Source organism: Pezoporus wallicus, unplaced genomic scaffold (genome assembly GCF_028554395.1).
Source record: "Pezoporus wallicus isolate ANWC-B61680 ecotype Strahan unplaced genomic scaffold, APGP_CSIRO_Pwel_v1 contig_7859, whole genome shotgun sequence".
NCBI lineage: Eukaryota > Metazoa > Chordata > Aves > Psittaciformes > Psittacidae > Pezoporus > Pezoporus wallicus.
In genome coordinates, this window is record NW_026639267.1 from 21,744 (window position 1) to 45,607 (window position 23,864).

The following is a 23,864-nucleotide window of genomic DNA, read 5'->3' on the forward strand; positions in this document are numbered from 1 at the left end:
CGAGGCTCAAGGCTGGGGATCCAAACCAGGAGCTCTCGTCTGCGACCAGCAGCGGATCTGGCGCTGTGCTGGCCCTGCTGGGCAGATACAGCCCGGGACACCTCACACCTCACAATGGGGCCTCGCCGCAGGAGTTGCATCGGCCGGGCCTGCGAGCGTGCGTCCCCACTGTGACATGGGACAATCCCCTGCCGTTGGAGCTGGTCGCTCTGCCCCACCTGGGGCGTGTTACAGACCAGCACATCTACGCGTGCAGCACGTGTGCGTTCAGTACGTGTTTGTGCAGTCTGTGCGCGTCTGCCACGCGTGTGTGCTGGGTGCTCTCTGAAGGCAAGGGAAATCGGCTCGTCCCAGAACGATGTGTCCTCACTGGAAAAGCTTGACTCGGATCTGGCATCACTGAAAGGACAGCAGGGACGTAACAGCAATGACATAACAGCCGTTGGGGAGGGGGTTGGAACTGCATGAACTGAAGGCGGGGCCTTCATCGCCTCCTTCGCACTTACGACCACCTTGTACAAGCCTGACACCTCACCAGCAGTGGACTGAGCCAGGGCCACCTCCCGCGGGGCAGGGATAGGAGCGGTGGGAAGCAGGCATGGGGCAGGGAGCAGGCAGAGAGGCGGAGCTGTTGCCTGCTCCTGCCCGTACCTCATCCTCGTCCCTGTCTGTGTCCTTGCTCCTGCTGCACCACTTGGGCCAGACTCAGGGGCTAAGACTCAGAGGCTGAGACTCTGTGGCTGAAACGGTGGCTGAGACTCTGGGCCTCAGGCTTTGGAGCTGATACCCTCAGACTCAGACTCTGGGGCTGAGACTGCTGCTGAAAGTCTATGGCTAACACTCTGGGATTCAGACTTTGGGGCTCAGACTGGGGCTGAGACTCTGTGGCTCTGACTCTGGGTCTCAGACTTTGAATGTCAGACTCTGTGACAGAGACTGTAATATAGACTCTGTGGCTGAGACTGTAGCTGAGACTCTGGTGCTCAGGTTTTGGAGCTGAGACTCTCAGCCTCAGACCCTGTGGCTGAGACTGTTGCTGAGACCGTGGGGCTGGGTCTCTGGGGCTGAGACTGTGGGGATGAGACTCTGTGGCTGAGACTGTGGGGCTAAGACTGTGGGGCTGTGTGGGGGTCGGAATGTATCAAAACTGTCAGAGACCATGGGAAGGAGGAACTACAGCAGGCAATTAAGAGTGACCCGTCCCTGACTGGTACTTGGAAGTTGTTGGAACGGTCAAGGAACGAGAATGTTGGAACTGGAAAGAGGAGAATGCGCATGGTTTTGGAGGAGCAACCCCCATGCACCTCAGCTGAATAAAGCATACCTACTTTACAACTCTAAGGAGTTGGAGTCAATCCACGTTTCACTTTCACCTGATGTAACCGCAAGGCAAACACAGATGTGCTCTGCTAATTGCTTGGAAGTATATAAATATTGTGTAACCTCTTCCCAGAGTCTCCCTGGTGATGCCTCCATGCATGACAGGCTGATAGTCCATAAACACTCAGGTAACGCCCCTGCCCTGCTTGCACCCATTACCCCCTTCTTTCCTCCCATGCCCACCACTTACTGAGGACTTCCAGCAGGATTTTCAGGCTCTCCCTGTCTCCCATGTTGACAGTTGCTTTGTAGATGCCACTGTCACTTTCCTGGACACGCTCCTCCAGCAGGAGAGATCCATCGGATGGACGGAAAACAGCTCGTCCTGCGTAGGGTGCGTGGATGGCTGGGCTGTGGGATCCCTTGTAGTACTGCAGGATGGTGTGGGAGCTGGCACCACTGAGGTATTCCCACTGCACGGAGTAGACCTGCGTGATGTTACCCAGCCCAGGAAGCAGCACTGGGGATCCCACAGCAGCAACTTTACTCTTGAGGGTTCCAAGATTTCTGCAGCCTGTTGCAAAGGCACCGGCAGCCCTGGAGAGCAGGAGAAGAGATGAGCAGGGGAGATGGAGCAGGTTGGCATGGCTGGAGAGAGGCTTTTTTACCCAGATGCCAGGGGCACACACATGGTACGTGGACTACTTACTTGGTCACAGCCTCTCACAAAGCCATCTCCCATCACACCTCCAGGCAGGGAGACATTCCAGCTGGAGCAGATACAGATGCCGAAACACAGCCCAGGATGCTTGGAGCTCTCTGCTTGCAGCGCTGCAAGCTTTTTCTACTCCACTTTTAGGTGGAGTTCCCTCCCAGTCCATGGCAGGAAGAGATTTTCTAATTCTGACCCAGTTTCCATGGTTCATTCCCAATTCCCAGCCTTGTTTGGGGCTGAAGGTGTCCATCCACTCCCAGCAGAGCTGCCTCTCCCAAATCACAGGGTGATTTCTGGGCTTGTCGTGACTTGGGCTCTCAGAGGCACTTGGGGACTTCAGGAGGAGGGTAAGTCACAGTGTCACCCCCTTCGTTTTTTGCCACAACCCCCCCCCCCCCCCCCAAAAAAAAAAAAAAAAAAAAATCACAACAAAACAAACCCAGTGCTTTCTAGAAAAGCCAGGCAGAATCACAACCAAAGCCCTGGGTTGGGAAGTGGAGTCTTAAAAACATACATGTTTTAAAGGGTGAATGTAAAGGGTTTAAAGCAAGGAGCCAGCCCCAAGCAGAGGAGGCAGAAGAAAAGTTGTCTATGCACAGGCAGTGGTCCATCCAGCTACTTGCTAGCAGTGTTCCTGGTGCTCCTGGGGGCTGCTCTGTTGGAGTGCCAGGATTTCTCCTAAAGCTCCTCCTCTCCTGTGTAACTGCTCCACGGGAGCATCAGCTCCCAGGCTCCCAGAGACAGGGACCAGCATCAGCCTGTCCCAGCCCCAGCCCCGCAGCCAGGCTTCCCACCGGGACACAGGCTCCAGCAGCGCTGGGACGCTGGGCAGGTGGGACACGGCACCCTGGCTCCCCACACACCCCATTTGCTTGCCGGTGCCCTGGTTTCTGCCTCATCTGCAGTGGCCGCTCACGAGTGTTTGCTGCCCATGCGGACAGCCAGAGAGAGGCCTCTGTGCCCTGCCTGCTGCTCCCGGCAGCTCTGCAGGTGGGAAAGGAACCAGTGAATCCAGCTCACCTGATGGCTTCCATCCCTCATCCCCACAGCATCGAGAGAGGGCTCCTGCCGTGCCTGCCCGCCTCACCCGCCCTCGCTGTTACCCAGCCTGAGAGGAAGAAACAGCCTCATGGCTTAAAGTCCCCTCGCTCTGGGAAATCACTGTTCATGCAGAACATGCGGCACCACCAGCAGAAGGGAAGAGCAAACACTTCAGGGCAGGCAGCTTTCACAACTGCAATATCCGAAGCTCATCCGATGGGCACTTGGAGCTTACTAACACCACAGCATCGGAAATCTAGGTACATTCTAACAGGTTTCTTTTCTCTTTTAGGTGCTCACCCTGAAAACTGTTTGTACCTTTGCACACCAAGGCAGCCTTGTCCCTATATAAGGAGCACACTGAGGCTTCTCCCATAAGTAAAACTGTGATAAATGTTGCGTTATTACATACATCAGCCCCAGCAAAAATCTGCAGCAGGCCCATCCATATAATAAACTGTCAGAAAGTGAAAAGCAGTTTGTCTTGTTTACCGATGGGTCCTGCCGTATTGTGGGAAAGCTTCGGAGATGGAAGGCAGCTGTATGGAGTCCTCGACGACAAGTTGCAGAAACTGCTGAAGGAGAGGGTGAATCGAGTCAGTTTGCCGAGGTGAAAGCCATCCACCTGGCCCTGGACATTGCTGAATGAGAAAAGTGGCCAGTACTTTATCTCTATACTGACTCATGGGTGGTGGGAAATGCCCTGTGGGGGTGGTTGCAGCAATGGAAGCAGAGCAACTGGCAACGCAGAGGTAAACCCATCTGGGCTGCTGCACTGTGGCAAGATATTGGTGCCACAGTGGGTGCAGAACCTGGTGGTGAAGGTACACCACATAGATCTTCATGTACCCAAGAGTCAGGCCACTGAGGAACACCAAAACAGCCAACAAGTGGATAAAGCTGCTAAGATTGAAGTGGCACAGATGGACTTAGATTGGCAACATAAGGGTAAATTATTTTTGGCCCCGTGGGCCCATGACAATTCAGGCCACCAGGGCAGAGATGCGACATATAGATGGGCCTGTGATCAGCAGGTGGTATCGTATTCTCTTCCTTTGTTATTTTCTCTTATCATTGCTGTCGTTGGTGGTAGTGGTGGTGATTGGTTGCTGGACTGTTCTTGTCTCAACCCGTGGGAGTTGAATTCTTTCAATTCTCGTCCCCATTACACTGGCAGCCGGAAAGGAGAAGAGCCCCCGGCGGGGGGGGGGTGGTGGGGGCCTCGATTGCTTCCAGCCTGGCACCACTCACTGGGAGTGAGTGAACAAGCTGTCTGGCTAGGTTTAAACCACGACACTTGTATAAGAACCGCGTGTGAGAATGCAACAATTGATAGGTGTATCGAAGAAACAAATGCTACTAACTTTTGTGTGTGCAATTTTACCAAAATCATTGGATGCGATTTTAACTACACCACCCCGTCACTATTTACCAACTAATACAAGATACCGATGTGTTATACCATGATATACGTGCCCTACACATTGGAATGAAATAGAAATGCTAAAGAAAATGTTCTATGACCCAGAGCTGGAGCAGATGATGCAGAAGGCCAACGAAACTTCTCACCAAGCAATATGGGCTGTTAAGCATAATGTGGAAGAAATCGAAGAAATCATCACTGACACCAAGAAAAATGGAGAGCACCACTGGAGGGAAGTTTTCTTGGTAGGGCAATCTCTTACAGCAACTCAACTTTTTGATATACCGGTCTACCCTGTGCTTGTGCTACTGCTGACTATGGCTTTATTAACAATTGTTCATTTGTGGACGTGGTGGAAAGTTGAAACAGGGGACCCCTGAGGCTGAGGGTGGGAACCTGTCCCTCTGCATCCCTGATGGCCCGGCGCCGCACCGCGCACCAGAGGGATAAGACAGCCAGAGCTCATCAGGTGTGCATACTATGGACTGTGCAAAAGAATTTGCACAATTTTAAGGAAAAGGGGGGAAATTGAGACCCAGCCATTAGGCCTTAGCTGAAATAACTTGAGTTTTTAGCATGAGGATGACCTAGCACCTAAAAATGAAACAGGGGACCCCTCTGAGGGTGGGAACCTGTTCTGGTGAGGCATGATAAACCACGCATTGGAATTCAGGCCAACCAGGGCCCCTCCACCGGCTGTGCTGGGTTTTGTACCCCGCACACCAGCCCCCCTACCCCAACCTTTGCAGACCCAGAATCAGGGGTTTGGAGTATTTTGGGGCCACCACAAGCACAGCCCTCACGGAAAGGTCTTTTTAGGGGAATCAGCCCCAAATCCAGCTGTTACCCCCCTTTCTTCGGAGGAGCCCCCCCCATCCTCTACTCACCTGCTCTTCTGCCGGATCATTGCCAAGCACCAGCTTTCTGTCCTGGCACCTTAGGCTTAGGAGCAGGACCTGGATATCTGCACTCTGGGATCTCGTGGTTTGAGTGTAATTTGGGGCTTTTGAAGGTGGTTTGGGGGCATTTTTGGAAGGTTTGGGGCAGAGTTTGTGCTCTTCGTGCATAATTTGGGGTAATTCCAGCTGTCTGGAGGCATTTGGGGTGAATGTTGAGCTGCTGTGGGGACTTGTGGGGCATTTTGGGGTATTTGGGGGTTGGTTTAGGACCATCAAAGCCATTTTGTGGGTCATTTGAGCTGATTTGGGACAATTTGTGTGGGTTGTTGTGGCGGTTTGGGGCATTTCAGGCTGGTTTGGGATATTTTGGGACACTTCTAGTTTTCTCTGGGACATACTGAACCTTTTGCAGGCAATCTGGGCAGGTTTAGGGGTGCTTGGGGTGGCCTTGGGACACTTTTCTCTGGTTTTAAGGCCATTTGGGGCAGTTTGGGTTGGTTTTTGCTATTTTGGGGCGATTCAAACTGGTTTTGGTTGAGTTTTTCCTTCCTTCCAATGGGGCCTAGAGCCCGAGCATAGGGCACAGAATCCCAGAATGGGACGGACTGGAAGGGACCTCAAAGCTCATCAGTTTCACCCCTGTGCCACGGGCGGGGACACCTTCCACTAGAGCAGATTGCTCCAAGCATGTCCTACACGTGGTGACCTCAGGAACAGTATCACCAACACGGATATCCTCCCTTACTTACCCACCTAAAACTGCATCTGTGAAGAGTGTAAGAGTGGCTACCCGTGTTGTTGGCAGCACTGCAGAGCTCACTGTGTGAGCCAAGCACCAGCTTTCTATCCTGGCCCCTTAAGCTTGGGAGCAGGGGCTGGATGTTTGCACTTTGGGATGTGGCGGTTTGAGTGCAATCTGGAGCACTTCTGCAAGGTTTTGAGTTGGTTTGGGGGCAATTTGGGCTGCTTGTGCATAATTTAGGGTAATTTCAGGCGTTTGGGGCATTTTGGGTAAATTTTGACGGACCCACCAGTCCATCCCTGCACCCTGCAGGGACGGTGGCAGGATGGGACCCATTGCAGCCTCCCTGCTTGCGGGAAGCATCACTTCATGTGTCCCCAAGGACTTTATTGAACCTTTAAAACCTGAAGCATGCGGCTGGTTGGGTGTTCCCCACAGGAAGAAGAGGAAAAGGAGGAGGAGGAGGAAGAGGAGGAGGAGGCAGGGGGCATGCTGGGGCTCAGGTGGCAGGCAGCCAGACTTTCTGGGTGCTGATGATGTCGCTGAGCTTGCTCTTGATCTTCAGAAAGTGTCTTTTGAACTCCAGGCCATCACCCTGCATGGGGAGAGGTTGTGTTACCTTGCACCCACCCACCATGGTCCTGCATCACCTTGCACCCACCCACCATGGTCCTCCATCACCTTGAACCCACCCACCATGGTCCTGCATCACCTTGCACCCACCTAACATGGTCCTGCATCACCTTGCACCCACCCAACATGGTCCTGCATCACCTTGCACCCACCTAACATGGTCCTGCATCACCTTGCACCCACCCAACATGGTCCTGCATCACCTTGCACCCACACACCATGGTCCTGCATCACCCTGCACCTACCTAACATGGTCCTGCATCACCTTGCACCCACCTAACGGGGTCCTGCATCACCTTGCACCACCTTGCAAGTCTCTGCATCACCTTGTACCTACTGCGCATCACCGTGTGCCCACCTTGGCGAGGCGAAAATCCACCAAGATCCTGCTCTCCATCTCCACCAGGTTCACCTTGAAGATGAGTTTGTTGTTCCTCCTGTGTGTGGTTGAGATGGTGACCTGAAAACATCAGTAAGGAGGGAGGATCCCCTGGGTTACTTACAGATACAACAGCAGGGAGGCTGCACCCCAGGATCTCGCCCCCCCCAGCACCCACCTGGTTGGTGCAACTCTTCTTCCAGCCGTACCCCATCTTCTCACACACCTCCTTCAGGGCACGGTACGAGCCGTCAGCGTCCAGCTTGGTGAAGAAGCGCGTCATCTGCTTCACCAGGCGTAACCCCTGGAAAGCTGCATCCCCTGATGGCAAAGGCTGCGAGCTGCATCGCTCAGGATGCAAACCTGCATCCCAAACATTATGAACGCTGCATCCCCTTATGGCAAAGGCTGCGAGCTGCATCGCTCAGGATGCAAACCTGCATCCCAAACATTACGAACGCTGCGAAGCTGCATCCCCTTATGGCAAAGGCTGCGAGCTGCATCGCTCAGGATGCAAACCTGCATCCCAAACATTATGAACGCTGAGAAGCTGCATCCCAGTACCGCAAAACTGCTCCCTAATGGCTTAAATATTGCACAGTTGCCTCTGAATCTCACAAATATAATGTGAAGTTGCATCCCAAATGTAATAAACACGGCAAAGTTGGGCTCCGAGGTTATAAATGGGATGAAAAGTTGCAAAAGTTCCCATTTCCTTCTTATATCCAATCTAAACTTCCCCTGTTTAAGTTTTAACCCGTTACTGCTTGTCCTATCACTACAGTCTCTAATGAAGAGTCCCTCTCCAGCATCCCTATAGGCCCCCTTCAGATACTGGAAGGCTGCTATGAGGTCTCCACGCAGCCTTCTCTTCTCCAGGCTGTACAGCCCCAACTTCCTCAGCCTGTCTTCATACGGGAGGTGCTCCAGTCCCCTGATCATCCCCGTGGCCCTTCTCTGGACTTGTTCCAACAGTTCCATGTCCTTTTTATGTTGAGGACACCAGAACTGCACACAATACTCCAGGTGAGGTCTCAGTCACAGTCTTTATAAGCTCCCCAGTGCTTGCTGTTGCTTCTAAAAAACTGGTGGCACTGTCTGGCTTCAAGTGGCTTTTACATAATACAGACTGTCAGGCCAGATGATCATCACGGTCCCCTCTGGTCCTCAAATCTGTGAATCTAAAAATGAGAGGGCACCAGCACCTCCTTGCTTCTGGCTGATTGAATACGGGGAGTCACGTGTTCTCTTTATCCTCTCCTTTTCTCTCTCCCCTCCCTCCATCATCTTCAACTGAAGGTGCATTCTCCTTCCCCTGGTGCCCGGGGCTGGCAAATAACGTCGGAAGGAGCAGACCTCTCCAGCCTCGCACCGGGATATTCTCCTCCCCAATCGCAGTGCTTCACTGGTGGGATCAGGGGTGCTCGAGCTTGGAGATGGCTGGAAAACAGTGCTGAGCTCTCCTGGTTGCTTTAAAAAAAGCAACTGGAGTTCTCCTGGCTCCAGAGTGAGCTCTTTTGGGAGCCGCCGGAAGGGACCCGACCAGGCACGCTCCCCCACGCTCACACTCGTGGGCTGCACGTGTGTTCTCATGCGCAGGCACGTACGTGTGCAAGCACACACACCTGGGGGAAGAGCTTCAACGGCTCCGGCTGTTAACGGCCCTCCCAGTGCTACAACTCCCCGGGATTAATGTGATGAATTTTAAAGTCTAGAGGCGTCGACTAGGGAATCTGTCCTTTGAATCTCAAGTGTTCCAGAGTCTGAGCTATCGTGGTGCTGTATCTTCTGATACTCGCCTCTCCTCCCTCATAAGTAGCAGTCTCCTTTTGAGTTGTCAGAAAAGGCCGCATCACCAATTCACGTCCCCTGGAGGTAGTTTTTCTCATAAGCTTTTTATTCACTCTTTGGCGAGTCATGCATTTATCAGTTATTTCTTTCGCTAACCCCAAAATCCCGATGCATCCATACTCCCTTAAAAAGTGGACACACAGGGCCTGTGTGCCCCAGTGAGTCTTTCAGTGTATGCTTCCTAATATCTGTCTGATCAATGGTTTATTAAGGAGTTGCCTCCCATCAGGGAGTTTCCATTTCCCATGTAGATCCTGTTCTCCCCCTATTTTACTCAACTCTTTCTCTTCGGACTCTCTGGATTTTGGAATCTCCAGTTCCTCTTCCTCAGGTAACAGAACCAACATGACTCTCTCCATTCCGTTTACTGCTTCATCTCTAGCTTCTTGGTCTGCCGAATTATTTCCAGATCCAGGTTACCCGGTCCGTGTCTCATTCACACACCGATCACCCCCATATACCCGTCCAACCGAACAACACTTCCAGTCCGTTTTCTTGTCCGGGTCTTCCTGCACGTGAATTACAGGCGACCGCGGCTTTCCTGGGAGCCCTTCCCTGCTTTTGCTTTTTGAGTCCCCTTCTTTGCCCAGGATATAACCTGCAAGCGCCGATGAGACCAGAAGAAACCGAGCAAACTGCCAAAATCGGCAGGGCGCGCCCTTCACTCAGATTCCCCTAGGCCCACGGAAGCAAAGCAGGTTCTTATCCCGGACAAGCCCCCATTTGTGAAATACGAACTCACTCCTCTAAATAAGATAACAAGGTTTTATTGAGGGACAAAGTCAATAAAGCAAAAGCAACAGCGCTGGGCGCATGACCGTAGCCAGAGGCGCAAGTGATTAGCATTTGTTACAGGTTACTATACTTTCACTATTACATTAGTTACGTGCATATTCATAATTGCCGCATATAGGCGGGGAATGTTATAACTAACTCCCGGAACTTGTAAGTCCCCTCCTCTTGGCGTCTGCGCAGTGCTCTCTGGTGACTGTGGGCAGGGGTCTTGAGGATGAAGTAAGCAGTCTTCCTCTTGTGAGTAGGGGTCTTCAAGATGAAGTAAGCAGTCTTCTTCCTCACAGTGTACTTTTCACCTTGGGCACAGTTGGACCCCCCAGCAATCACACAACCAGCTGTATCTGTAATTATTCTGATAACTAGCAATGATTTAAAACAGTGTGACCCGCCTGCAAAATTTATTGCAGGATGGGCAGACAAGGAGTATCCCAAACTAGCAGATGTTTGGGAGGCACTGTCTCTAAACTAACTGATAAATAGAAGGATGGTGTGAAATAACTCATTCAAGTTTAGTGGGGCCACTAAATCCTATTATCTCACCACAGACTTACAACACAAACATTGTTCTTTAAAACTAAAGATACTTTAGAAGACTAGTGTGAAACAATTAACTCATGTTTAGTGGGGCCACTACATTCCACAGACTTACAACATAAACATTGTTCTCTTTCTACAACCTAAGTTAAGATAAAAAGTACTTTATGTTTTCCAGGCACCAGCTTTTCTTATATCAAGCCCCCCCTCTCCCCCCGTGTCTTTCTTTTACAAATTCTTTTGCTATGTGACTCCGTTTTGCTCAAGAGTTCTGGCCCTTTTTAACTTGTTGTCTAATCTTGTGTCTTTAGCGAGCTTTGTGTCTGTTACTGTAAACTGGTACAGTTATCCCCACATAACCACACCTATGATTTGCAAAAGCCAATACATCTACGTGTTTATCACATTTGCGTGCACACACACAGAGGCTCAGACACACGCATGCATGCATCCATCAACTCACAGGACACGGGCAGAACGAACAACCCAACAGTTTTATTGGTGACTTCGAAGAACTTCTATCCTGCTCCATGAATAAGGAGCATCACGCTGGGTCTCAAGGCGCTTGTGGGGCAAGCAAAAGTCGTTTCTCCTCTGCTGACACATGGGCACCAGGAACCCCTGACCAGCTTCTGGGATATCTGAAGTGACAGCAAGGACATAACAGCAATGTCACAAAAGCCATTGGGGAGGGAGTTGGAACTGAGTGAGCATTAAGCTCCCTCCCAACCCAAACCGCTCGGTGAGTTTATGCTTCTATGAACATCAAGGAAATAAGAGCTGGGAAATAATAGCTGAGAAAATAACAGCAAGGAAATAGCATCTAAGGATATATCCAAGGAAGCAACATGAAGGAAACCCTCAGCAGTTCCTACACGGAACAAGAGCTGAACTCGGCACCAGCATTGCCACCATCACATTTACCTTATGTCAGAGACCACCTCTTCCAAATCTGACTCCTCCTCCCGAGCATCGAGCTGAGCCAGGGCCGCCTCCTGCGGGGCAGGGATTAGAGAGGTGAGAAGCAGGCATGGGGCAGGGACCGGGTAGAGGGACAGAGCTGGCGCCTGCTCCTGCCCTTACCTCCTCCTTGTCCCTGTCCGTGTCCTTGCTCCTGCTCCAGCACTTGGGCCTCAGCTTCTGAAAGCACCTGGAAACAGGGAAGAGCAGGAGGATGAGAAGTAAAGGATGAACTCCTCCAGTGCTGGAGGAGTTGGCGGGCTCTGGGCAGGGCTGGGTGCTGCTGGAGCAGAGCCTGTTGGGGCGGGACAGGGCAGGGCAGGAGTTACCGCTTCAGGCTCCATCTGCTGCTGCCTTGGGAATCCTCGGCACGTTTCTTGGCACAAAGCTGGTGATAGAGAGACAGAGACTCGGAACATGGAGGTTTCCACAGAGAATTCTGCAGCACAGGGGAGCCGGAAGGTTCTTCCTCCAGCCCAGTGCCGTCTACACACGTGCAAGGCTGTGCCAGCAGCCACACCTTTAAGAAGAGCCCCCCCTGCCTCCCTGCCCAGCTCCCCGCTGCTCCCTGCCTCTGGAATGACCCAGAGTTCTCCTCAGCGTTGTTAATTTCTGCCTTTCTCCTCTGCACAGAGCTCTGCAGGCTCCCCGCCCCGCCCCTTCAACCACCGCCTGCAATACGCGCCATGCCTTCTAAAGACATGAAAGCTCATTTGTCTATTTGGAGGAGAAGGCCCCCGAAGGGAGGTTCAAACTCCACAGCAACGATTGGGCCCCTGCCCTGTGCCCGGGCACGGCCCCGACACGCCGGAGCCGCAGCACCATGCAGAAAGGCTGGGTATGGGCTCAGGGCAGGGAGCAGGGGCATTGCTGCACGGCTGGAAGCAACGGGTGCTGCAACAGAGCAAGGCCAGGCCAGGAGCTGGGGAGGGGATGCTTGGGGCGAGGGACTGCAGGCTAGAGCCTGGTAGGGGCTGATGGCAGAGGCTGTGATGAGAGGGAGCTGCAGCCCCCCTCAAGGAAGGAGCTGCTGGGAAGATGCACAGCAGAGCTGGGGACCGACCCTGGCAGGAGCCAGGACAAGCTGCTCCCAGCAGCTCTGAACACCTCCAAGCTCCAGGGTGGGGTAGCACAATGAGCTCCAAGTCTGGGAAGACATCTCTTGTGCACGCCAGCACATCCACAGGCATCCGCAGCAGCACCCGGGCCCCATGAGCACTGTGGGAGCACACACACACCCCCCCCCCCCGGGCCCCTGTGCTCTTCAGCCCCAGGGTTTGGCTGGCAGCGCTCTGGCAAACGAATCCTTGGCTCACCTTGAAACAGCACTGCACCAGGAGAGCAACGGATGTGATGAAGTTCAGTAACGGCAAGAGCATCAGTGCCAGCGGCAGCCAGCGGTCCAAGGTGTGATTGGCCATCTCCTGGGAGAAAAGGAGAGTGCATCAGGGAGAAGAGGAGCGGGGAGGGAAGGGAGGCCCCTTCCATACCCCACTGCCCAGACACACACATGCAGCCATGCCGCGTTGTCTCCTACCGTCTCTGCAGATTCACTGCCCATCTCCCTGGCCTGGACTTGGGCATGGGGACGAGAGGTGCCGGCATCCTCCTCCCGCACACACTGCTCAAGGAGGTCAGAGGGCTCCGGGTCACGCTGCCTCTCACTCAGGAGCCTCAGGAGCAGCCCCATCCTCGAGACCATCTTGGCGCAGGCCTGCTGGAGCTGGGGCAGGCCACAGTCCTCGCTCAGGGCTCGAGCCACCTGTGCCATGAACCTGCGCAGGGCTCCATCTGGCACCAGAGAGTGTAGGTGGCGGCTGAGCAGGGTGTCAAAGGGGGGTCCTCGCATGGCCGTGCTGCCCGGGGCGCTGGAGCTGCCCTGTGCCGTTGCGGTCGAGGGTTCCTGCTCCTTAGTGCTAGGTCTCTGCTCTGCTCTACCCTCTGCTGCTGCAGGCTCTTCTTCTGCACCCTCGTTGCCCACTGTCCCATCGCTGTCCTCCTGCTTCTGCTCCTCATCTGTCCCAGCAGAGTCCTGTGTTGGGGATGGTGCTTCCTCCTCATCTTCTGCGCTACCCTCATTCTCCATCCTGTCAGGCGTGTTGGTCTGCCCCATGGCGTCTGAATGATCCTGACTCTCACCAGACAGGGCGAGATGTGGGTCCTCTGTTTGGTACTGTGTAGAAGGCTGCGCTGCAGGAAGGGTGGGTGTTCTCTGGTGGCTGGAGACTGGGAGGATATCGCTGAGGTTCATACTTTTCACAGTCAGGATGCTCATGGCCTTGTGCAGCTTGTTCTTTAGCTGTGCCACGAGCCCCTCTGCTAGGAAATAGAGCCTCCTGGTGTCAATAGAGCTGCTCCAGCCCCTGTGCTGCATGCTCTGCAGCATCAGCGTCAGCTCCTTGGCGATGTTGCCCTCCTGCCTCGAGAGCTGCTGAGGGGAAGGTGCTGATGCATCGAGGCTGCTCAGGCTCCAGGCAACTGTGAGCGTGACGGTTCTCTGCTCCCCGAGTGAAGGCTCCTTAGGCTGGAGATTCAACACGGACCTGTTGTTCCCTTTCTTGGGGGGCACCGGTCCCATTAGGAGCCCTGGTGTCTCTGCCAGGGGAGCTGTAACACACCAAGAGCACTTCAGTGACAAAGAGCTTTCTGCCAGACACAGGCTCAGAAGGTTCACTATAGCTGGGGGACATGGGCAGGGCTGTGGGCCAGTTACCGCAGCGGGGAACAGTGCTGTTGCACACGCTCGTGCAGTCGAAGCTGAGGGTCCTGCACGGGGTCTCAGTGCTGTGCTTGTGCTGGCAGAGGCAGCAGGCCGTGTCGATGGACAGCTTGCTAAAGAACAGAGGTTGTGCACAAACACTCAGCATCGCGACCCAGGGCAGCGACTCCAACCCAGGTGGCGCACAGAAACGCCTCAGGGGTCTGCTTCAGTGTCTGCTGCAGCTCTGGGAAACTTCCCCTCGCTCCCTGTGTCCCAATGGATACTTTTGTGCTGCTGGGTTTGTTCCCCACACAGACCCTTTGTCCCAGCAGCCGGGATCTGCTGGAGGTGGGAGCCAGCCCCCGCACACTCACAGTGTTTCCAAACGGGATGTTCTCAGGAGCAGCATGAGCAGCGTCTGCCGAGTCACTCGTGTGGCACCCAGGTCCCTACAAGGGTTTCAAGAAACACATTACATTTGAGGTGGCGGCACCACCCTCTGCTCCGGGAACAAGCCCAGTCCCTGCTGCTTGCTGTGCTGGCCGCAGGGGGGGATCTGCTGCTACCTAATCCAGGAGAAAAGACGGAAAACCGTCTCTCCTTCCTGCTGTGCCCTGCTCCCACCCATGGGTCTGAACCAGAAGGGATCCTGCAGATCCCATGGGACATGAATGCAGACAAGTTCGAGTCCGTGTCGCAGCTCCGTGCTGGCTTTGCAGATGGGACACGCCAGGACTGCTCAGCCTTTGCCTGGCTCTGCCGCTGCCTCCAGCAGGAGAAGGGTGGGAGAAGGGTGGGATTTGCTGCTGGATCTCTGCTTTCCTGGCCACGGGGCACCCAGAGACACAAAGAAAGATCCACGGTAAGCCGTTAACAAGGAGTCCGTACTTACAGGTGAGTGACTGAAGGCAGCTTGAAGAACCACGTGTCCTCGATAACAGACAGGGGGTTACGACTCAGGACCCTGAAATGAACCAACACCCCATGTGAGCGGGGGGTGCAGGATGAGAGCGGTGGCAGGGGCTCAGTGCTGCGTGTGTGAGGAAGGGCCTGGGGTGAAGGTTCCAGACCAGGGCAGATGCTGATGGGCAGATTCACAACATACATCAGGTCCTGACTATCTCCAGCCCAGAGAGCAAAAGCCCAGAAGTGCTGCTTCTGGAAAACACAACATCTCTTTCTTTCCTCCTCAACTCACACCTTCTGGTGGCTTCCCTCCAACAGGACTTTCCCTATTTCTCACATTCCCACTGACCCTGAGCGTTGTCTCTGGTCCTGCACCCAGCCAGGCAAAGGCGTGGCCTGACAGAGTTGTCATTCAGCATTGATGCTGCTGCCTACTGGGGTTAAGAGGTGAGCAGAACACAGTGACAAGTGCCACTGCTCTGAGCTACCCTTAGCCCTTGGAACACTCACAGCGTCTGGAGGAACTGCATCCCGTGCCATGCCCGGAAGGTGTCGCTCCGGATCTGGGTGATGAGATTTCCCTCCAGGCTTCTGGGGAAACAGGAGACCACAGAAATGAAGACCACAGGAAGCTGGAGAGAAGCAGCACTGATCTGTAGGAAACAGCCCCATCCAAGGTGGAACTGGGGGGAAACTGCCATTTTCTCTCCTGCTGTTTGTTAACCTGTCCAGGAGAGGAGATGAAGTGCATGCGTGCTGCATCTCTTCCTGTGCCAGGACACAGCAAGACTCAAGACACAGCTTCTATTCCTGCTGTGTTTGCAGAAGCCATGGCCCCATCCTGGCGTGGCCACCAGCCACTCCCTGAGCACCTGAGCTCTGCTGCTCCTTCAGCAGGAGAAACCGGAGGCCTTCTTCTAAAAATAACTGGAGCTTTTTCCAGCACCAGAAGGTTCAAAATGCAACCAGGCTTCACCAACCGCACCAGGAAGGAACTCCCATAACTCACATGGTCTCCAGGAAAGGAAGGTTCTCCAAAGCACACGCCTCGATCAACTGGATTTTGTTGTAAGATAAATCCCTGTTAACAGGAGAACACAAAACGCTGGTGACATTTGCACTGTCCCGGTTTCTCTCAGGTGCTTTGACATTGGCGGCACAGACGTGCCATAGCTCTCATTTCACGTGGGGTTTCTCTCCTGCACTGGCTTGCAGTGGTGTGTAACCGGAGGTCACGCTCCTGACGGGGGTGGCTGCAGCTCAGAGAGGTTCTCCCAGCTCTGATCCCACCAGGGGTATTTCAGGGCTGATTTTCCTCTCTGGTAACAGAGCAGGTCCTTTATGCACGCCCCAAGAGCACCTCTTGTGTGCGGCCTCAGGGACAGGCTGTAACGCCCTGTGTGACCAAAATGGGGCTATTTCCCTTAGCTGCTAAACGTCACCTCCCTGCGCAGCCCTGCTCTGATGTGCGCAGGAGTCCTCTGGCCTGGCTCTAGAAACCAAAAGGTTCCTTGTCCCAGCCTGAACTCTCTGACTGGGGGGCTTGTTCTGCAGCAAACAAGGAGAGAGGAACCTTTGTGGGGTGTGTTTCATGGCCTGCTCAGCCAGAGTCCCCAGCCCCATCGTGGAGGTGAATGGGAAGTGCCTGCCCCTCTCCACGGGCGATGAACTGCACCATGAGCTCACTCCAAGGCAGCTCTGGGGCATCCGAGCTGAGAGGAGACGAATGCACAAGGTTTGCCCTGGAGGAGGCGGCCTCGTGCAGGTCTGTGCAGGGAAAGGGCAGCAGCCACCTGCTCCTGCTCGGCCGTGGGGCAATGGGAGTGCAGTGCGTCCCTGGGGAGCCCGCCCCTGCACCAAGACCCTGCTCTGCTCTGGCTGCAGCCGGGATACCCGCAGGAATAAAGCCCTTCCTGGGGCGGACTGTAGAGCAGCAGGGCCAGGGCAGGGGGGAGGCCGTGCCCACCACCATGGGCAGGGGGGTACTTACAGGTGCCTCAGCAGGAGCAGCCCCCCCAGCGAGCGCCTCTTCACCGCCAGCAGGTTGTTGTGCTGGAGGACTCTGCAAGAGACAGACGAACAGTGGCACCCGTGGCTCTCGGGTGCAATGGAGCTGTCAGGGGAGCAACCCTGCAGCAGCGTCACGGCGGCATCTCTCCGGGTCCCGCCACGACTCATCACGCTCATGGCAGGAGCAGGGGCTTGCTCCCAGCCTGCTGACCCTGACTGCAGGCCGAGCACATGGCAAGCACTGGTGTGGTGCTCGGCACAGCCTCAGCTCGGCAGCTCGGCGGAGGGATGGGGATCCCGGAACCCCTGTGCCAAGTCCGATACTGGTGGATACTCACAGCTTCTCAGCCCACAGGTATCCCTTCCACGGCTGAGGGCGAATGAGGGCGAGCGCGTTCCCAGTGAAATCCCTGCGGAGAAGCCATTGGCAGCGTCACCCCCAGCACAAACCCTTCTCCTGCCCCAGGGCTGCGGGGTGGCCGTGAGGCCGGCCTGGAGCTGCCCCCTCGGCGCTGCCCATCAGCCCTCCACAGGCAGCGTGTCCCTGGAGCCGCTCTCGGGGTGTCCGGGGCAGCGCCCGGAGCTGCAGGGCACTCACAGCACGGAGAAGGGCCGTTGGGGGGTGGCCAGGGGCACGCGGGCCAGGGCAGCGCTGCTGCAGTCCAGGTGGCGCCCGCGGCAGCGGCAGGGCCCTGGGCAGGGCCCCAGGGGCCGGGCCAGGCCGGGGGCCAGGCCCAGCAGCAGCAACAGCAGCAGCAGCAGCGGTTCCATAGCGACACAGGGCCTGAGCGCCTTTGGTACCACACGAGGCTCAAGGCTGGGGATCCAAACCAGGAGCTCTCGTCTGCGACCAGCAGCGGATCTGGCGCTGTGCTGGCCCTGCTGGGCAGATACAGCCCGGGACACCTCACACCTCACAATGGGGCCTCGCCGCAGGAGTTGCATCGGCCGGGCCTGCGAGCGTGCGGCCCCACTGTGACATGGGACAATCCCCTGCCGTTGGAGCTGGTCGCTCTGCCCCACCTGGGGCGTGTTACAGACCAGCACATCTACGCGTGCAGCACGTGTGCGTTCAGTACGTGTTTGTGCAGTCTGTGCGCGTCTGCCACGCGTGTGTGCTGGGTGCTCTCTGAAGGCAAGGGAAATCGGCTCGTCCCAGAACGATGTGTCCTCACTGGAAAAGCTTGACTCGGATCTGGCATCACTGAAAGGACAGCAGGGACGTAACAGCAATGACATAACAGCCGTTGGGGAGGGGGTTGGAACTGCATGAACTGAAGGCGGGGCTTTCATCGCCTCCTTCACACTTACGACCACCTTGTACAAGCCTGACACCTCACCAGCAGTGGACTGAGCCAGGGCCACCTCCCGCGGGGCAGGGATAGGAGCGGTGGGAAGCAGGCATGGGGCAGGGAGCAGGCAGAGACGCGGAGCTGTTGCCTGCTCCTGCCCGTACCTCATCCTCGTCCCTGTCTGTGTCCTTGCTCCTGCTGCACCACTTGGGCCAGACTCAGGGGATAAGACTCAGAGGCTGAGACTCTGTGGCTGAAACGGCGGCTGAGACTCTGGGCCTCAGGCTTTGGAGCTGATACTCTCAGACTCTGGGGCTGAGACTGCTGCTGAAAGTCTATGACTAACACTCTGGGATTCAGACTGGGGCTCAGACTGGGGCTGAGACTCTGTGGCTCTGACTCTGGGTCTCAGACTTTGAATGTCAGACTCTGTGACAGAGACTGTAATATAGACTCTGTGGCTGAGACTGTAGCTGAGACTCTGGTGCTCAGGTTTTGGAGCTGAGACTCTCAGCCTCAGACCCTGTGGCTGAGACTGTTGCTGAGACCGTGGGGCTGGGTCTCTGGGGCTGAGACTGTGGGGATGAGACTCTGGCTGAGACTGTGGGGCTAAGACTCTGTGGCTGAGACTGTGGGGCTAAGACTGTGGAGCTGTGTGGGGGTTGGAATGTATCAAAACTGTCAGAGACCATGGGAAGGAGGAACTACAGCAGGCAATTAAGAGCGACCCGTCCCTGACTGGTACTTGGAAGTCGTTGGAACTGGCAAGGAACGAGGATGTCAGAACTGGAAAGAGGGGAGTGCGCATGCTTTTGGAGGAGCAACCCCCATGCACCTCAGCTGAATAAAGCATACCTACTTTACAACTCTAAGGAGCTGGAGTCAATCCACGTATCACTTTCACCTGATGTAACCGCAAGGCAAACACAGATGTGCTCTGCTAATTGCTTGGAAGCATATAAATATTGTGTAAGCTTTGCAATAAACGATCCAGCTTGCACTCTACCTCTGGGTCCGTGCCTCCGTCCTCACAGGGCTGAGACTGTGGTGGTCAGATTTTGGAACATACTCTGGCTGAGACTCACAAATGAGGACTCTGGCACTGAGACTCGGGCTACGACTGTAGGTCTGAGACTCGGGCTAAGACTCCTGGGCTGGGACTGTGGGGCTGAGACTCTGGGGCTGAGACTCTGGGGCTGGGACTCTGGGGCTGAGACTCTGGGGCTGAGACTCTGGGCCTCAGACTTAGGAGCTGAACACTGTCCTGGGTTCAGCAGTAGCAGTCACTTTTTCTCCTTAGTAGCTGGTGCAGCGCTGTGTTTTTGACTTTCAGCCTGGGAACAGTAATGCAAAAAGATTTAACCAATGTACAGGCAGGGGTAGTGTTAAGCCGCTTGCTTAACGATGTTAATGCTTGCCCATACTCCACAAACATTTTTCATGCTCATTATGCTGTGCTAGAACAGGATGGGAGGACACGGCTACTGGTAAGAGGAAGGAACAGTAATCTGGCTCCTGCTTTCTGGGTCCTGAAACCGGCTAGAGCCAGCTTTGTGGTTTGGACAATGACCAAGTCACCAGGGAGCATGAGCAACTATTAGAGGTAAAAAGTTTAAGCAGAGGAAGAGTCATTGACTTCATCTTGAGACCCTCACCCACGACCACCGGGAGTTACTGCGCAGCCGCAAAGGACCGTTTAGCTCATTATAATACGAAGCAGGGATAGGACATGAATATGTATAGGCATGTTGTGTAACCTAATATGTACGTATAATTTTAGAGAATAAATAAGGGGAGAAACGAGGTTGCAGCGGGCATGCCTTTGGAGGAACGATCCCCCATGTCTCAGCGCTGAATAAAGCATACCTACTTTACAAGTGGAGTCTATCCCATTATCAGTTTGGTGAGCCAGGCAGGGACTCTGTTCAGCTGGATCAGCTAGGGGAGACATCCTAGGCACCCCAGGCATGGAGGAGCTCCGCTTTTCATCCGTTTGGGGCAGTGTAACCAGGTGCGGAGAACTGGGAGGGCTTATAGTTGGTTTTGAAGTTGGGGGGATAAGCTTAGCGATCCTGGCTGACAGCCTAACCCCTAGTTGGGAGTTATTGACTTCCTGTCTAGCCCTGTGCTGGTGGCAGGGCCTGGTATCACACCATCCTCAACAGTCACTCCCAGCTTCTTTCCACCATGGATCCTGAAGCTGGCAGCTTTCTTTGGGCTCCTCTTCTCTCCTGTGAGGAGCAAGGGTGCACAGGCACTTTGATAACCAGGGGGATGTTTCTCTAAGCTCGATAATTTTGCCACCTTCCCTCCCTCCTCTGTGAAGTTGCTCTTGGTCACACTCCAGCACTTGAGACATGAGCCACGAGCCACAGCGATGAGCCAGCCAGAGCTACAAGTCCTGTGCTGAAGCTGAGCACAGCTGTTGATTTTTCACCCTGGGGCTGGTATGCAGAGAACCTTACAGCATCTCTTCTCTCCCCATTCACGGCAGGTTCGGGCGGATGGGACAAATGGAAACTGAGTCACGTCTGTGTTTCCCGATGGGGACCACACGCTTGGCAATGCCCTCCACTACATGGTTGTGAGGTAAGTGGAGTCACCACAGCCCCTGGTACCACTGGGGTTCCTCTGTCTCCTGTTCTGCCCTTCTTCACTAAGTTGCATCTCAGTTGCTGCTGGAACAAGGCAAAACTACCTCTGTGCATGCCTGTTGGAGAATTTATATCAGAGCTCGTGCCAGAGGCTCCTTACCTACCCCCTCCCTTAACAGGATTCAGTTTTCTCCTTGTGCTGTTAGCCTTGAGAGCGCTAATAGGCCTTGATGAGTATGACCAGCCTCACCTGGGGCCTCCACACACACCCTGCCCACAGGCTCAGGAACCCCATTTAAGCTTAGCTTAGGCTTTCAGTCCCTCCTGAGCTATGTTGTATCTATATGGGTCTTCAGCTCAGCTTGTACTGAGCTGTTGGATGCTGACCCATGGGCTGACTTCCTGACCCAACATCAGCCTCTCCTCAATGTTGTACATTGTACATCTGCTTGGTGCTCATAGGTTTTGTCTGACCCTCTTTACCCTCACCCGACCTGCAGGTTGTCTTCCTGACCCGGCCTCGCACCTATTTCACCCCCACAAACCTGCCTGGTGACCTGGACCCTTGGCTGGCCCTGGCTACCACCTTTGCACCTTTGTTCATGCTCCCAGCTCCCCGTCCCGTAAGGAACAGCCAGCCCTCGCTGCTCTGATGGTTAGTAGAGAGGAAATGGAATGGCAGACATGTGACAGATTTCTGAATGTCTTACGTGGCTCTGGGTAAAATGATGTGCAACTCTGTAAGTACAGGTGGTCAGGCAGTACCTATGTCGCCTTCTGGGGCAAGTGCTGTCAGAAAAGAGGGTAGGAACAGCCAGTATTAAGCAAATTGATCCCCTTTAATGCTTCCATCAAGATGCAGGAATTGGTGCTGGAAATTAGTAATCCTGCTGCCCCCATTAAAATATACAAATGCCTTCACTGGTTTTATCCAGCTGGGAGGCACTGGGGGTTTGTGAAGACTCACTGGGAAGGCTCAGAAGAATTCCAGCAGGAAGTTCAATGCACCATCTCAAATGACAGTCGCATTGCAAATGCTGTGTGAATTCCTCTGATGTCTCACCATGACAAGAAAAAGAGCAGCCTTCTTGTGAGGGGCTGTGCTTTCTGCTGTGTGCGCAAATGTTCTACCAACCACCTCGGCTTGTGAAGGCAGATGTCATGCAGTCTGCAAACATCTTGTGGTGCCCTAGACCCATCTGCCTCCTTTGCCCAGCAGAATTGCAACAGGTCTGTGTGGAGGGAGGCTTCCACGCAGCCAGGATCCCCTGTTTGACCAGGGTGCCAGCCAGGTCTTTCCCCTGCCAAGTTCCAGCTGCAGCTCAGAGATAGATGGAAGTGTGTGAATAAGGTTACAGGGGGAGTGTCCTTTGAGCACATCCCTCCCATAAGACCCTCAGTCATATTAGAAACGTCCTGAGCCCCAGCAGGTCTGGGGTGGCCCAAGCCTCTGACTTCCCTGAGATTTGCTGTGGATTGGCCTGGGTTTTACTGCTCTCTTCTCCTCTCGCCCTTCCTGCAGCCCTGATGCGGAGTTCTGTGGCTACTGTATCACACACCCCTCTGAAAGCAAGATCAGCTTCCGGATCCAGACCAGAGGTATGGGGTGTGCATTGCTTTCACGTTCAGGGCCCTTCCTTTGTGGAATCCCCTCTGTTCACGTCAGGTTTCCACCATGAGTCATTTCAATAAAGAAAACCACTCTTCTCCCTCTTCTCTGCAGGCACGGTACTGCAGTGCCGGGGTAAGGTGGATCTGCTAAGTCCGGTCAGGGGTGATGGGTGCTTCACCTGCCCCTAAATTAGCAGAAGATTTGGAAAGCCAACCCAAAGGGTGCTGACATACATAGCTGCGGTGAGAATTTGCTTCTGCTTCTTCTTGCTTATCTGGCAGCTTTGCTCATCAGGCTGTGAACCAAAGCTCTCTTGAAAAGTCTGTGCTGTCTCTTGACTTGCCTCCCAGAGGGGTCTGTGTTCTCTGTTAACAGGCAGCACTGGCAACTCTGAGCCTCAGGCCATCACTCACTCCTCCCAGCGCACCAGCCCATTCAGCTCAGTCTACTGCCCTCCATCTAGGCTCCACAGCTTTGTCTGCTGCCGCAGGAGGACAGTGTTATTTCATTCCTTCCTTATGGGGCTGCTCCCCTGAGTATCTGAGTTTGTGCTTGCTGGCTCTTTAATTTCCTAAAAATGAGTAGTGCTGAGGCTGTTCTTGCCAAGGGAACCCCTTCCCTGTGGGGCTCCTGCAGGGTTTGGCTCTGCCCTTCCTGCACCGTAGCCTGGCCTGAGCTCAGCTCTCAGGGTGCTGACGGCGGGCTGGTAGGAGGGAAGTGTGTGGCATGTGCCTGATGTAAGAGCCTGTTCCCGTCATGGAGGAACAACCACACTGCCCAGAGCAGTGAGGGAGAGGGCCACCAACCTCTTTGGAAACCACTGGCCCATCTTCTTTCCCAAAGGGGCCCTTCCTGCTGTTGAGCCATGCCAGAAAGGAATGAATGACCTGATGGGTGTTTGCTAACATGTACTCAACACCTTTGAGGTGAGACTATTCCTGAAGAGTTCAGGGGGCTTTTCTGTCTCTTGGTCTCAGAGGTGAGAGGAAAGGGCTGACAGCTGTGTTGTAGGCATAAAGAACCTAGAGTTATCTCAGACTTTCTCTGCCTGACCTGCAGCATGGCCTGGCTTCCTGTTCCTTGGAGTGAATGTAAAGCTCAGTCACTTCTGAAGGTACCTGGAGCTCTGCCAGAGCTGCTCAGGATCCTCTGCACTGGGCAGAGGAGTCACAGCACAGAGCAGAGTGGCGGCATGGGGTGTACGAGCCTCTCAGGTATACGCTGTTAACGTTTGTTCTTTGCTCTTGCTTGCAGAGGAGCATGAAGGAGTACAGGGCCCAGAGGGAGGAAGAGATACAGTAGCATTTGGGGATGGCAGTCTCCATGGACGTGTAAGGTCTGTGTGTTGAATTCCCTGTGCCAAGTATTTCTGGTAGTGTGTTTTAGGACTGCTTTGATGCAAACCTGTATTTTCTGTAATAATAAAGATTCTGCAGGCTGATGTTGCAGAGGTGACG

At 54.4% G+C, this 23,864-nt stretch overlaps 1 protein-coding gene and 1 long non-coding RNA gene across 2 annotated transcripts; one reads left to right on the forward strand and one right to left on the reverse strand.

Annotated features, from left to right (window-relative positions):
• Positions 1 to 6,522: 6,522 nt before the first annotated feature.
• LOC130601730 (serine/threonine-protein kinase Chk1-like) lies at positions 6,523 to 7,444 on the reverse strand. Its single transcript, XM_057414003.1, has 3 exons — positions 7,331 to 7,444; positions 7,132 to 7,233; positions 6,523 to 6,735 (listed from the first exon to the last, which is right to left on the reverse strand). Exons 1-3 carry the CDS (start codon positions 7,433 to 7,435, stop codon positions 6,640 to 6,642), a joined length of 303 nt encoding a protein of 100 aa, XP_057269986.1. The 5' UTR covers positions 7,436 to 7,444; the 3' UTR covers positions 6,523 to 6,639.
• Positions 7,445 to 22,064: 14,620 nt separating this feature from the next.
• On the forward strand, positions 22,065 to 23,837 carry LOC130601729 (uncharacterized). The gene is made up of 3 exons (XR_008972738.1): positions 22,065 to 22,394; positions 23,251 to 23,333; positions 23,662 to 23,837. It is a non-coding gene; the product is annotated as an uncharacterized LOC130601729 (long non-coding RNA).
• Positions 23,838 to 23,864: the final 27 nt, after the last annotated feature.

Excerpts from the sequence above, each read along its gene's own strand:
- LOC130601730 (XM_057414003.1), bottom strand. The coding sequence starts at position 7,435 with ATGACGCGCTTCTTCACCAAGCTGGACGCTGACGGCTCGTACCGTGCC. Across the intron at positions 7,234-7,330 it reads AGAAGAGTTGCACCAACCAG|GTCACCATCTCAACCACACA; the intron begins GTGGGTGCTGGG and ends TGATGTTTTCAG. Across the intron at positions 6,736-7,131 it reads TGGATTTTCGCCTCGCCAAG|GGTGATGGCCTGGAGTTCAA; the intron begins GTGGGCACACGG and ends CTCCCCATGCAG.